The sequence below is a fragment of the Leptopilina boulardi genome, unplaced genomic scaffold, assembly GCF_019393585.1.
Source record: "Leptopilina boulardi isolate dan_hultmark-lab unplaced genomic scaffold, ZJU_Lbou_2.1 LbouV2_315, whole genome shotgun sequence".
Taxonomy (NCBI): Eukaryota; Metazoa; Arthropoda; class Insecta; order Hymenoptera; family Figitidae; genus Leptopilina; species Leptopilina boulardi.
In genome coordinates this window covers 423572-439922 of record NW_026137880.1, presented here as the reverse complement: position 1 = coordinate 439922, position 16351 = coordinate 423572, and the positions used below count along the sequence as shown (strand labels likewise).

Sequence of the window (16351 nt, the reverse complement as noted above, 5' to 3'; positions counted from 1 at the left end):
TATCTGTTTTTAATTTTTACATTATTACTCAAAAGTATGATAATAATTTATCTTTGATGATGTGTTTTTTTTATGCCAGACTTATGCGCGGATTCCAAAACATTTAATACGTGACAAAGTTAATTTATTGGTATTATTTAGACAAGATGAAATGAATTTAAAGCATATATGATGACCATATGAATACTAATATGTCGTTTACAAAATTTAAAGAAATTTGCTGTTCTTGCTGAGAAAATAAGCATGATTTTTTAGTGATTGATCAAGATCGTGGAATTAATCAGCGTAGATACAGAAAATGTTTTGATTGTTTTATAAATTAGAATAGTAATCTAACAAAATAACAATATAGTTTTATACATTGAAGTAACAACAAAAACATGACTTCCAAAAAAGTTGAAAATTTACAACAACAACAAAATTTTCTCTGAGAAATTTGCTAAAGCAAGTGAAGTAATTAGACGGAAACATAGACTATTAAAATTAGAAAAGGAACAAATTGAACAATCTCTAAATGATACTTTAAAACCAATAGTAACACCAATACAAAAAATAATTGATGACATTGAAATAGTGAAACATATTTGTCCAGCAAGAGTTGTAACAAAATATGAATATTGTTACGTCGTAAAAGTAAGTAAGCAGATGTTCAAAAATAAAAAAAGGAAAAAGAATAATAACGTTTAATCTTTAAGAAATTTTAGAACTAATATGAAAAAATTTATATTGTTGTAGGCGGATTATATAAATAAAAACTTTCAAATTGTAAACTTAATCCTAGCAATACTCAGAAAAATCAGATTTTTAATATTTGTACTATCATAAAAAAGGGACTCATCATAAACCTATAGATCCTTGAGAATTAGTTAATTACACCGAGGGTCCAAGTTTGAAGATAACTATCAGCAAATCATTTTCTACCTTCCGAAATTTCTTGATTTCTTTCCACCAAGGTAATTGTGTGCAGTTTTTGGAAATAAATGTTCAGATATTATGAGAACTTCTCAATAAATGCTTCGTCGCGAACTAATTAAATGTCATAAACTGTTCAATTTTCAAGATATGTAATTTAAGTGAAAATAAAGTGAACATTCAATTGAAACCTTTAAATTTCTTTCAACGTGTCTTTTCTTACCTACACTTTTTTTTAAATTTCAAAATTTTTTTATTATGCGCATATGGGTCTTAAAATATACGCTTTAAACTTTAATTTAATCCTATATAGAAGTTTCTAGCACGTTGAGGAAAAAAATACTGAAAACCCTCAAACAGACATTTTTTAGGGTCTTTACCCTAAAAATACATTGGAAACCACTCTGATATTTCAAAAAAATGCCTTGCAGACCTGTGTTATTAATATTTGTTAACTTTTTTATTGCACAAAAATTTATTACTAACGAAGTAATACAAATTTCTTGATAAAATATAATTATAAAAGAAAAACATATAAAATTTTGAATTACAATTGAATCACTCAAGATTCCCGTACTGTGATTGACAAGTACCAGGATGGTAGATGTCGTAGACCACTTTAAATATTTAGCGCATCGAACATTTTTTTCACCCTTAACACACGAATCAATAACTGATTTTTCTGTTACTTTCAATTTTTTGTCAAATTTCCGATTAAAAACTAAATATAAACTAACGAAGGCAAATATTAAACATTTAGCTCCTACAAAACTAAATTAATATAATTTCCATTTGAAGTAATGAAATGACTTTGTAAGTCTCAATTTATAATATAATGTGAAAATGAATCGTTTTTAAATTAAAACTTGTTTAAATAAAACTGCAAAATATACAAATACTATTGCTAAATTCTCTAAAATTACTTAAATATGTATAAAAAAACTATAAAAAAGTACCTGTGCAAAAGTAGGAATCTCTAAATTAAATCTGAATGCCTAGAGAAGTAACCGTTGCACAAAGTGTCTGAAAAACTAAAAATCCGCGAATCTTTAAATTTGATTTTCTCTGTTGTTTTAGCCTAGTGCGCGTTAGCCTTTTGTGAAAAAAGTTCTTCATATGACCCTACAAGATAAAATAAAAAAAATATTTTCAGAAAAACATTCCGTGCCCTCCCCTTGTTAGAGCCGCCAGAGATTAAAATGCATAAAGGCTGTTTAGTTGTACGTTTAAAAAGGTTCTCCGCCTGGAAAACAGTGGCACATACTGTTAATAATATAATAATTACCGTGTCTCCAGCTGCTATTATTAAATCGGCAACAATTCTTATAAGATCATCAGATTTAATTCCCACACTCATCATTTGATGAAGTAACCCATCTCCATTCAGCTTTATTAACAGAAGTACTGTCTTCTTAACAGTAGCCAGAGTATCATCTACGACATTAACGAATTGCCGCCACCAAAACAAATTTTTTGCTTTTGCATTTGATGCCGAAATCACATTCAATCGACTGGAATATAGAAATATTTTATGCAAGAAAATGGATAATTGACCTGTTTCCATTAATATTTGTTTTTTATGATAGGACCATCCAGAACCGATTAGAGTCGCCAGTATTGCTAAAAAAATAAATCAAATTAGTTTGTGAACGTTTTTTAACATAGTTTAAGAGGGGTAACTCGTGTAAAAAAAAATTTTTCCAATTTTTTTTGCTTTAAAAATTAGTTTACTATTTGTAGAAAATAATCTTATATTATTAATCTATAATTAGATGTATGAATGTCTATAGTAAACATAAGTTTAGCACTTCAGATGCTACCAAATGCAGTTAACAATGAGCACGAGATCTCTCTATTCTTTCGGTTTCTTGTTAATATATAATTTTATTAATTATGAAAGCATAGGAAAGTGATACTAAATCTTGGTTTTACTGCAATAGTTATTTTCGAATAAATAACATCTTCAAGGCAATAGTTAAAATCTGGGTGTAATGTTGACCTAGCACATAACAATTTCATGATAAATTAAAAAATCTGTTAAAAACATACATTTTTCCGGTTATACCTTAAAGTACACAATACAAGCTTAATAGAAAAATTTTTTTTATTAAAAAATATTACAAAATGACAGCGTTACAGGCGTTTGAAGTTGCATCTTTGATTTTGCGCCGTGTAGCCTACAGGTCACAAATCTCAACTGAAATTAAAAATCCAAATTTTTACTGTTAAAATACGCTTCTGTTTGAACTGAACTTATGTTTACTATAGACATTCATACATCTAATTATAGATTAGTAATGTAGGATCATATTCTGCAAATAGTAAAGTAATTTTTAAAGCAAAAAAAAATTGTAACAAAATTTTTTTACACGAGATTACCCTCTTAACAAATTATTATAAAGAGACATTTTCCTCTGGTCATTTTCTTCACATCCAACAAAAAAATAGTAAGTCTACAGTAAACTTAGGTAAACTTCAAATTTCCGTCTTATGTAACCCGCTAAAGGGGAGGTTCCCATTGCGGAGGCCAAAATGAACATAAACTTTAACAATTTTTTGTGGGAAACAGTTATGACTTAGTGATGTAGTTTTTTTTTGAATAAATGTACATCCTTGAACTTTTAAAGCATATATTTCATTTTCAAAAAATTTAAAATCGCGACCAATATGGCGCACCTAGTGCATTCTACAATGCGCAATTTTAAGTGTAAAACAAAAACTCAAATTTTTTTAGAAAGGTGACATTCTAAAGAAAATAGGTTATACCTATACAATAGTTAAAAAGTTAAACAAATGACAACATGGTGGAAACTCTTTTAAAACACTGCGTTTTTTGCCATATTTTTTCATGTTTGACTTCTTGTAAAAAATCTTTATTGTTTACGATTGTATCATATTACAGGTATAACCACAGCAAAATCTAGTTACCTTTAATTAGCCGCAAACCCGAAGTTCATTGGTCAAATAGTTTAGACGCTACAATGCCCACCAGTTTGAAAAATCTTGTTTCGAGAAATACGCGTTTAAAGTTTTGGGAACATTTTGAGGCATTTTTATGTGTAATATTTTTCTACTCTAAAAAACCGATTCAATTTGCCTGAAATTCGTTACTCGGGGGTTTTTGGGGTCGTTGATTACGAATATGATATCAGATTTTCAAAATTCAAAACAGCAAATTATGTAATATCCCGGTAAAAATTTACATAAAACCTATCTTTATAAAGAATTGCTTTATTTTAATTATTATTTCATGAATCGATATGAATGAATAAATAGACGCAGATTTCATATTGCCACTAAAGTGGAAAATTACATCTTTCTGTAAATATATTTATTCATTCATCTCGATTCATGAAACAATAATTAAAATAAAGCAATTCCACTATTATCCCAAGTAAAAAATATCAAGACAGATTAAATAATGCATACTCTTTATAAAGGTATAGCAAAGCAAAATGCTCCGCCATAACAGCCGCGTGATCCAACCTGTGGCCTACGTACTCGGTTTGCGCTCAGTTCTACGCTTATAAAGTGTAAAGGAATGCGAAATTTAACTTTAAAACTTTGAATGCTTATTCTTCTATAGTTAACCTAACTATTTATACAATAAAAAAAATTCGATTTTTTCAACCTCATAATGTGGTTTCCGCCTTAAAATTCCAGTAAAAGATCCTTATAGAATTCTTGCTAAATCCTGTACAGGATCCTGTCAGAATATTGCGCAAGATATTGGAACAGGGATCCTGTACATAAACCTCCACAGGATTCCGTGCAGAAATTTTTGTTCCTAAATAATTAAAACTTTATTTGTTGTGCAATAAGATTATATGGCTCTTACGCACCACAGTGGGTGCCGATTAAGTTGCTAATTTCAAGAAAGTCAGATTTTCAAAAACGAAAATAGTCTATCCAATAGGGCGACGAGAAAATTTAAAAATTGACCAGATTCGTTTGATAATAGTTACTCGGAGGTTTTTGGAGACGTTTATTTCAAATTTGAAGTCAGATTTAAAAAATTCAAATGGCGGATCTAACATGGCGACGAGAAAATTTAAAAATTGACTCGGAAGTTTTTGGGGTCGCTAATTCTAAATTTAAAGTTAGATTTTCAAAACAAAATGACTGACTTTAAAAAAAATGGTTCGATTTCCATGAAACTGAATATCTAGGGGTTTCCGTTTTTAGAAATTCAAAATGTCGCATACAATATGGCCGACTTTATTAACAAAGAATCAAAAGTTAGTGACATTTCAGAAAAAGCTATATTTCAGTAATATAGTGCAGCATAATTTTTTTTTGTAAAACAATAAAATTAATAACTAATTATTACTAAAAAGAAATGCTCTTTTACATAAAGTAACAGTTAATGTTAAAAATTAGGATTTATTGAGTGAAAAAAATGTTTGTCATTAACTATACAATCACGTAAGCTTAAAAAATACTAAAATCCTCAAAAACACGGTTTTTGGAGACTTTATCCCCGGTTTACTCAAAATCCTGACATAATACGCAATTTTGGAACCCGGGATCGTATTCAGCATAAAAAATACATTGAAAACCACTCTGATATATCAAAAAAAATTCTTGTAGACCTGTGTAACCTGTGCGTTTTACTGGTACCGAAGTTATTTTTTATTGACGATTTTTTAAATAATAAGTTTAAAAACATCATTTAGTAGTTACTCGAGACGTTAATTGCTAATCAAATGTTAATTTTTTTTTAAATTCAAAATGACAAATCCAATATAACGGAATATTTTTTAAAAATCAGTCTGATTTACTCGAAACTTGTCATCTGGGGGTCATTGAGGCCTTTAAATAAGAATGGCCTCTCAACACAAATTTAGTATTATAGATTATATGCAATAATTACATGCTTAAAAAGTTATATTAATTAATTTATTTACTTATTTAGTTATACACGCATTTACAAAATACCCTTTATAATACAAAAAAAGTAGTAAAAATAAAATACAATTAGGTGTAAATGAATAGTGCGAGGCCGCAGTTCAATCGACAGAATTTAAATATTTAGACAAATCATTCATAAACCTTGATTTACAATTGTCAAAAAAATCCAGATTAATCGCATGATTTGCCTCTCTATAAAGTCGTACCAATGTGGATCTACTGCCAAGATTCGTACGACTGAAAGGCACCTTAAACCTCGACTTATTTCTTAATGTTATGTAAGGAACCGTCAGCGAAATTCCAGACAGTACTGCAGGGCAGTCAATTTGATCATTTAGTATATTAAAAAGTAATTGGAAGTGAAATCGCAAAAATCTATCCTGAACAGAAGGAATTTTCATAATAGAGCGTAGTTCTGTGTAATCGTGACTATAATAATCATACGGTATATTTAGCTGTCTTGCAGCGAATCTCAAAAATCTTTTTTGAATTCTTTCCAATCTTAACATATGACAATTATAATAAGGTGAATAAATAACAGAAAGGAATTCATAGTGAGGTCTGACTAGAGAAAAAAATAAAACCTTAAGAACGCGAAGATTAAAAAAGACTGAGGCAGATCGCACAATTTGACCAAGAACAGACAGAGACTTATTTACAACAAATGAAACATGATCATTTAATGTAAGAGTACTATCCAACATCAGTCCCAAATCCCGCTGTCGGCTTACCCTCTCCAGTGGCACTCCACCAATATTATAACAAAACTTGACAACTCTGGACCTTCTGCAAAATGACATTACTGTACATTTACAAGTGTTCAATAATAAAAAATTCATAGTGGACCACAGGTACACTCTATCCAGGTCGCCCTGTAAATCATACGTACTATTTTGATCATAAATAATTTATTTATTTTTATTTATTTAATGAACCAACGGGCTTATAGCCCTATAGAGATACAGAGGAAGTATATAGTACATAGAGTATATTATTATAATTTTAATATTGATGTGCGCAAACTCGAAATAAATGCATTCTCATTCGAATCAAAGAAGTTTTGGAATCAAAAACACAGCAAATTATCCATAAAAAAGCAAAATAATACCCAACTGATTATTACATTCAGTATAAAATTATTTTTACAGTCATAAAAAGTCAAAACGTAAAAGTACCTTTCGTACTCAATAACACAACAAAGGCATAGTAACGGGAGTTAATTAAAATAAGTTTAATTGACTTTTAGGACACATTTTTACAAATAAATTTCAATTTATTATCTTTTCAGGTCTGTAATAACCTTCAAATCATATATATCTATTTATTTAACACAAAGTCCACATTTGGTGATATTATGAGAGTAAATCTGTAAAAGGTCCGAATATTTTTGCTTATTATTTAACAGATCAATAATGGTAAAAATATATTTTTTCATGAAAAACGTACAAGCGCGACCCCTAAATATTAACAAAAATAATTTTTAAAAAACACGTTTCTCTTCTTTTTCCCTATGGAACAATATTTTGAGGTTGCAGAAAATTACAGAAAATAACGTTACAGAAATTCAAAAATTGATTTTTTTAAGGCACTCTAAATGCATTTTCTAAAAAATTAAACTGTAAATTTTAATATTTGGCACTGATTTCACAATATCTCGGTTAAAAGATCAGCTAGGATTTCAATTCAACCGGAATTGTAAGGTATTGTAAGATATATGTAAGATATTGAAGATATGTGAGATATGATGTCTATTTGTAAGATACATCCAAACCTACCTTAAAACTTTCCCGTTTTCCCCGTTTCCGGCTTCCTGACCACCGTGATTTAATGTTTTTGCTAAACATTGTAAAAATATATGACCAAAATTAAGTGCACGGAAAGCATAACCGACGCTGCGTTCGGATTCAGGGTGGGAGTGGTGGGAATACTAATAGATTCTCATGAAAAATAAAAAAGTCAAGAATATCGAAAAACAAAAATAGACATGTGTACAGAATGAGAAACAGAACAACTATGTCAAATATCATTTTTACCTATAATTATTATTTATCAATTTAAAATTAAAAAACATGAGTGATGTATTTATTAAAATCAATACATTTTTGCAAATACATTACTGTTTTTTGGTTTGATATTAACGAAATGCATTCAAAAATAATTCCCATGTTAATTAGAAGCTAGAGATGACCACAAGCCTTTTCCTGTTGTAAAAAAGGCTATTTGTTTATAAATGTTTAATGTTAAAGTTAAAAATAGAAAATTTGACTTTTTTATAAAAAAGTCTGTAGTAAAGTTTTGATTTAAGAATACTTCCAGTGAGAAAGTTATTTCTTAAACATGAAAGAATAGTGTCCAACAAAAATTACATCAATCTGTTCAAAATTGTTCAAATGGCAATAGTTTATTTATAAGCGCGCGCTAAGAGGTAGACGACTAAGGACCGTTTTCTTGTTTTCCAAAGCAATCTATTTTTAACTTTAACATTAAACATTTATAAACAAATAAATTTTTTTACAACAAGAAAAGGCTTGTGGTCATCTCTAGCTTCTAATTAACATGGGAATTATTTTTGAATGCATTTCGTTAATATCAAACCAAAAAACAGTAATGTATTTGCAAAAATGTATTGATTTTAATAAATACATCACTCATGTTTTTTAATTTTAAATAATTAAATAATAATTTTAGGTAAAAATGATATTTGACCTAGTTGTTCTGTTTCTCATTCTGTACACGTGCCTATTTTTGTTTTTGAATTTTCTTGACTTTTTTATTTTTCATGAGAATCTATTAGTATCCCCACCACTCCCACCCTGAGTCCCAATGCAGCGTCGGTTATGCTTTCCATGCACTCAATTTTCAGAATTATAGGCAATTAAAAAAAATGTAGTCAGGGTTGAGCCAGGTGGTCAGGGTTCAGCCTCTGTAGAAAATCGATGAAATATGCAGATACATGGTAATTAAGATGTTATACCACTTTGATCCGACCAAAAAATACGCTTTTTCAACCATTTTTATTAAAAAATAGAATTTTTTTAAAGAAAATTAAAAAAAATATTAAAATTCACGTCGGTGATTAACGGTCTTCCGTTTTGTGAATACATATGGTAATAGTGCAGTGAACATCTTTCCCGCCAACGTGCTTGTTTGGCGCCTAAAATTAGTCATCTGCCCGCCAGAAGTAAATGAAATTAAAATAAAGATGTCAGCACCGACAACGACAAATCGTCCCATTGTCGCTAACTTCAAAAAGAAGGGAAGAACAAGTTTTACACCTGTTCTTGAAAAGGATACAACAAATCTTAATAAAAAAACGCATCTACAAAAATCGCACATTATGAACCATAAAAAGCTCAAAAACCTGGGCATCAACATTGACGGATTACTTGAGTCACATTTGAAGAAAAATGGAACCAATTTCAAGCCTTTACTGGCTCAAAGAGATGGAGCTGAAAAAGGACTCTAAATCAATTACAAAAACTGGAGTATTGCAGCAAAACCATGTGCCGCCAAGTCAAAATGATAACGCAGTCCCTAGGGATAAAGTTCTAACGAAAGGTCGAAGCATCGACAAGAAAAATATAAGTGACATGTTGAAAGATTCATCAGCCAAATTTTCTCTTATAAAAGTGAATTATCCTCCAATGTCTATTAGTGAGTCACAAGCTAATATTAACTTCAAAAAATTTTTATCGCATAATAAATTCGGAGTACTAGAAGTATGTATGAGCCTGGAGAGAGTAGTGAGATGAGGGAAAGGAACGAAACTGTAGTGGGATTGACGTGTGCTCAGTTTTGGACGAGAAGGATAAACAGTCTCTCGATGAATCACATTATTCAGTTTCATTCAGGTACCAGGAATAAGCAGCGTAAACAAAGTATGATCGTCAATAAAAGAGGTTCTAACTACATATTACAAAATTTTTCAACCGCAGCTATAGATATGTTAAATGCTGTAATGATCACGAACCAGGTAAATGTAGTTTAGAAAAGGGTATAAAGATTGAACCTAGTGAACTTCGTTGCGTGAATTGTGGTAACAAAAGTCACCCAGCTTCTTTTACGGGCTGCCCGGTGATACGTGATAAACTTGATAAAATCAAAAATAAAGCTGATGACTTACGAAAAAAGAATCTTGAAAAACTGCAAAAAATTAACAAATTTGTTTCCAAAGACAAATCATATGCTAGAGCGACCAGTCCCAAAGTTGCTAATATGATCTTCCATGTTAAAACATCGACGTTGTCAAAGGAAGGAAAGTTGCCCCTCTTGGTCCCCAATAGCTCACGTAGTAAACAGGATATTCAGCTGATAGTTAACAACAAAATATGCTAAGTGCTACATTTATTCATGTCTGATATTTTTTCCGTCTTAAGTGACCAATTAACCAATTAATTAAATAATAAAATTTATAATAATACTAAAAAAATCGACTTTCTTCATGAAACAATTAATCTAAAAAAAAATTATCAGGTTTAATAGAGTTTTTAGTTCAAATTTAAAGACGAAAGATTATGAACTATCTTTTTTCTCAATAAATGTTAACTGTATTGTTAATAAAGCGCGCAGATTTAATTTGTTAAATCTCTTACAAAAACATAATATTGACATAGCATGTATAAATGAAACAAAATTGAAACCATGCCATAGTTTGTACTTTCCTAATTATATTACCGTATGTAATGAGAGATTCGCAGCAGAAAGAGGTGGTAGAATAGTAGCAATAAATTGAAAAACATTGAAAATTCAATAATAAGATTAAACTTTTCAAATGGCAAAAATCTCTTCACAATCTCCACTTACCCGGCAGGCAATTTGAAGAATAACTTTGTGGTTGATCTTTCTAAAGTGTTCGAGGAACTAAAACTAGACCAGCCAAATAATATGTATGTGTTGGTAGGAGATTTGAACGCTAGACACGAATAATGGTGGGATCTAATTAGAAATGCTAGGGGACAATACTTATTGTTAGTTAAATGGCTAGAAAGGAATGATTTCAAATATAGAGTAAACCTGACTGGCCCAACGAAAGCTACATATCCAAAAAATAATTCTTATTTAGATCTAGGATTGCTGCATATCTAAATAGAGGTTAAAAATTTAATCAGCAATAAATTACCTGTCATCCCATATGACAGTAACCATAGTGCCTTAACTTTTATCTTAGTGCTTCCTAAAAATGAAACTTTTTTGCCGACAAACATTGAATCGAATACTGCGAACAATTTTAATCGAACAAAATGGGACAAATTTTATAAGTCATTTTTAAAAACGGATTTATCAAAAATATCCACTAATAGAAATTTAAATAAGAAGGGGTTCGGAGGGGGTTGTTTATGTTTATTTCATAAACATTTTGCTTCCTCATTGTGAGAAAGCTATGAATTCCTCTAATTCAATTAACTGCTTTAAAACATTTCGAGTTAAAAACTGATTAAAATTCATTCAATTTTTTGAAAAATTAAGAAAATTGTAATTCATTTTAAGTGTAACATATACATATTATATGTACGAATCGATTTGTTTCAAATCAAGGAATTCAATTATTTTATGTATTAACTTAAATTTAAAAAAAAAATTTTAGCTAAAATATGAATTTTTGATTTTTCAATTTTTATTAATTCTTAAAATTTAAATTAAATCTGTACTTTATATATACCAATTGATTCGTTTTAATGCAGAGAATAAAATTATTTCATATATAAACTTGAATTTTAATAAACACTACATTTTTTAACTAAAACGTGAATTTTTTATTTTTTAACTTTCATTAATTCTTTAAATTTCAATCAAATCTATACTTTATATATACTAATCAATTCGTCTTGACGTAAAGAAGACGATTATATTATATATTACCTTAAATTTTTCTATTAAGAAATGTTTTCAATTAAAAAAATTTTTTTGGAAAAAAGACGATAAAATTTTTTTTGGGGGTATTTTTAAAAATCCTCTTGTCATTTTTAAAAGATAAATTTGATAAATAAGCCTACCAAATTTTACCCAATTCCATTAAAACCTGTTAAAGATATCGTGTTTACAAAAACAATCCACACACACATACATGCATACATCCGGACAATTGATCAGGATCTCATATAACATGTTTCTATATAGAGGAAAATTTGTTTTTACCATTTTTAAAAATTTTATAAACGAAAGAACTACAAAGCTTCCTCCACGAGAAAGCAAAATGACGAAATTTTAACCTACCTAGATAAATTTGAAAATTTAATTCGACAATCTAAAAATATTTAACGATTGGTGCTCAACAAAGAAACTTAAACTGAACCTCAGCAAGTGCCATGTTGTCACCTTTTCACGAAATGAGAATCCAATTTATTTTTATAACATCGTACAAGACATAGAATCATCCGTAGAAAAAATACTTAAACGAAAATGTTTTGTAACTGACCTTGGAGTAAATTTCGATTCAAGACTTACATTTAACTATCATATGCAAACCATCGAACGTAACGCATTGAAAGCATTAGGAATCCTTCTTAGGACTAACAAGGGTTTCATGAATTTAAAAATTGTCACATATCTCTATAATTCCTTTGTTTTATCAAAATTTAACTACATGCCAATGTTATGGAATCCGATATACAACATAGACATAAAGTCCTTAGAAAAAATTTAAAAAAGATTCTTGAAATACTTGCACTTCCTAAAGACTGGAGCATATCCTTTACAAGGATTAGACTACATGCAACTATGCATTGAATTTTATTTTCTAACTTTAGCTGAGCGACGATTCTTAGCTCAATCAATTTTTTTATTTAAGTTAATTAAGAATGAGATTAACTGTGCTGATTTATTGTGTCGTGTTACGTCCGGACGTGTCGGTTCGACCTTTGTTTTTATTAAAATTTGAGAAAGGGAAACCAATGATGATATATAATTATTTTATAATGATTATATATAAACATGTGTGACTATGTTGATTGTGTGAGCCCACCGTATGAATGAATAAAATGACAAATTGTTTAATATAAGTTATATGTTAATAGTTTAATTATCTTTATTTTATATTTTTACCAATATTTAAATAATAATTCCATATTTCTCCTAATATAACGATATTTTAGCATTGTATAGTCAACAATTCTAAATCATAAATGTAACCCTAAACTTAAAATCCTAGAAGAAGATTATTAAGAATTTGGGAATTTACGTATTATAAACTTCATTATTCCAAGAGACGATTTAGAGAATGGGCCATCTTGTCACTTCTTTTGAATTGGAGCCTTTCTTAAGCTGGGTCCTCGTTTATTTTACATTAATCAATTTTCCATCTACTAGAGTTTATTGCGGTAAACTCTATCATAAAAAAGGTGACTCGAAACTCTAAAAAAAATAACAAGACCGAGGTCTGTAACGCAGATGCTCGGTAATAAACTTAGACCCACAGTAATGAGTCATTTTGGGACTTAAACTACACCCTCTACATGATTTTCCTCCTCTTTTCCATTGCTAATTGCGATTGGAGGAAATTCTATGTTTGGAAGGGAGAAAATTACAAAGTAGGGATATGATTTTGGCAAATTTCAATCCTTGAGGCCCTCGAGTGTCACCAAAGTTAGTAATCTTTTGAACTCGAAAGAGTAACATAAAAATAACGAGGTCTCTGTTTACGGGCCCCTTTTCAAGTTCTTGCTGGACTTTGTCCACCTTTTAAGAACCACTGAAGTGCTCGTGGTCGGTCCGCTTTGCGTCTTCTTGATTTCGCCCGTGATCTAATAAGTTCCGGTAGTTTTATTAAAATTAAAATTATAAAATACAGAATCTTCTTCAAGGATATCGACGTCTATTGCTGTACTCTTATTGGTATAGTAAGTAAAAATATTAACTATTTTCAATGGTTTATTCGGAAAAATAAAAGTTATTATAAATAAAGTCAGTGATTAAAATTTAATTGTTTTATTCCACGGTGTGGGTTGGTATTCCCTTTGAATGAGTAAGGATCCACAGAGATATTAAATAAAATATCCTCTTAAAGTTAAATAAATTAAAATTCCTGAACGCCACCTTCCGTGCCGTAACAGTCGCATTAATATTAACCCGGACTGAAACTCGCTTGACGAGATTCGGGAATTTGTGTCGCGAGGTCCAAACGAGGTTGAGTTGATGTTTAAATGTCCGCGCATAATAAAAATCAGTCACAGAGGTTGGCTGAATATTGGATTTGAATTTCTGTTAAATATTAAAATTAAAGATTCTTGGCATATTGTAAGGGGATATTTAAGGAAATTAAAAATTCAAGATTTGTTAAATGTAATCGTTAAATATTCTGAAAATTTAGAAGGAGCATAAATACGGAAAAATAAAAAGAAAGCAAATGAATTTAAAAACCCAATGGGAAAAATTAATAATTAAATTAAAATAAAAAAATGGTCATCAAAGTATTAGTGAAACAATTTCATCCAAAAAAGAATTTGTCTCAAATCCAATAAATAGGAGAGACATCGAGCAGAAAAAAAAATTTCGACAAGAAAGAAATTTTCGATTACTTCTTATATACCAATCTAATGGCACCTCAACTGCGAGACACAGTTATGATGTTCGCCCTCCCTGTGGCGTTGAACGAACTAAAGACCAGAGCTGAGCCTTTTTTTTTAAAAAAATTTGATTTTATTAGATATTTTATTTTATTTTAAATATGACAAATAATTAATTTAATAAATAATTATTAATAACATAATGTCATACTTAATAATTTGTTAATTAATTATTTTTAACGAAAATTTGACAAAAAAAAATTTGTGGTCAAAAAAAATATTACCATTAAAAAATAATTTTTGTGTTAAATATTCGTAGTAAAAAAAATTAATCAACTAATTATTAAGCTAATTATTTAATTAATTTTTTTTACAGAGAAATTTTGAAAAAAAAATTATTTTCTCATGGTGATATTTTTTTGGGCCACAAATAATTTTTTTACTGAGAAAATTTAAAAATAAGTAAATTTCTCATCGTAATATTTTTTTGTGCTACGTATAATTTTTTTGTTAAATTTTTTGACAGAGAAATTTTTACAACAAAATTATTTTTCATCGTGATTTTTTTTAAGACACGAATAATTTTTTTCAAAGAAAATTTGAAAAAAAAATTATTTTCTCATTGTGTTATTGTTTTGTGCTACGAATAAATTTTTGGTAAATTTTCGTTGTAAAAAAAATCAACTAATTATTACGGTATTTAGTTAATTAATTTTTTTGGAGAGAAAATTTGACAAAAAAGTTATTTTCTTATCGTGATAATTTTTTAGGCCACAAAATATTTTTTTCAGAGAAAATTTAAAAATGATTAAATTTCTCATCTTGATATTATTTTTGTGCTATAAATATTTTTTTGTTACATTTTCGTAGTAAAAAAATGAAGTAACTAATAATTACGTTATTTAGTTAATGAATTTATTTACAGAGAAAATTTGACAAAAAATTATTTTCTCATCGTGACATTTTTTTTGAGCTACCAATAATTTTTTTACAAAGAAAATTTAAAAAAATTATTTTCTCATGGTGAAATTTTTGTTGTGCTACGAGTAAGTTTTTTTGTTAATTATATTCTCATCGTGATATTTTTTTAGGCCACAAATAATTGTCTTGAAAAAATTTTTTTTACTACGAATATTTAACAAAAAAATTATTTTTTTAATGGTAATATTTTTTTTGACCACAAATTTTTTTTTGTCAAATTTTTGTTAAAAATAATTAATTAACAAAATATTAAGTATGACATTATGTTATTAATAATTATTTATGACATTAATTATTTGTCATATTTAAAATAAAACAAAATATCTAATAAAATCAAATTTTTCAAATGTTCCCGCGCTACGCTGATGGCTCAGCTCTGGACTTTAGTTCGCTCAACGCCACAGGGAGGGCGAACATCATAACTGTTTCTCGCAGTTGAGGTGCCATTAGATTGGTATATAAGCAATGATCGAAAATTTTTTTCTTGTCGAAATTTTTTTTTCTGCCCGATGTCTCTCCTATTTATTGGATTTGAAACAAATTCTTTTTTGGAAGAAATGGTTTAACTAATACTTTGATGACCATTTTTTTATTTTAATTTAATTATTAATTTTTCCCATTTCTTTTTATTTTGCCGTATTTATGCTCCTTCGAAAATTTCCAGAATATTTAACGATTACATTTAACAAATCTTGAATTTTTAATTTCCTTAAATATCCTCTCACAATATGCCAAGAATTTTTAATTTTAATATTTAACAGAAATTCAAATCCAATATTCAGCCAATCTCTGTGACTGACATTTATTATGCGCGGACATTTAAACATCTAATCAACCTCGTTTGGACCTCGCGGCTCAAGTTCCCAAACCTCGTCAAGCGAGGTTCAGTCATGATTCAGGGAAGTTTCGGTGCTGTCCGGGAAAGTACCAAGAATCGAGTCTAGATACTATCAACCTTTTAGTGTACCATTGACCTAGATCTTGGTCAATTTTTGAGCTACAGAGTTCATTTTTTTTCAAATCACTCAGAATTTTATACACCGAAA

General features: G+C 29.0%; 1 protein-coding gene across 8 annotated transcripts in view; it reads right to left on the bottom strand.

Moving 5' to 3' along the window:
• Window positions 1-16351, bottom strand: part of LOC127283907 (cytochrome P450 315a1, mitochondrial) — a 134071-nt gene that overhangs the window by 75726 nt on the left and 41994 nt on the right. For all 8 annotated transcript variants that reach the window (XM_051309031.1, XM_051309030.1, XM_051309032.1 and 5 more), the window contains one exon: window positions 2198-2532. In XM_051309031.1, coding sequence (XP_051164988.1) covers window positions 2198-2532 — 335 coding nt within the window. The remainder of the gene's footprint in view (window positions 1-2197; window positions 2533-16351) is intronic.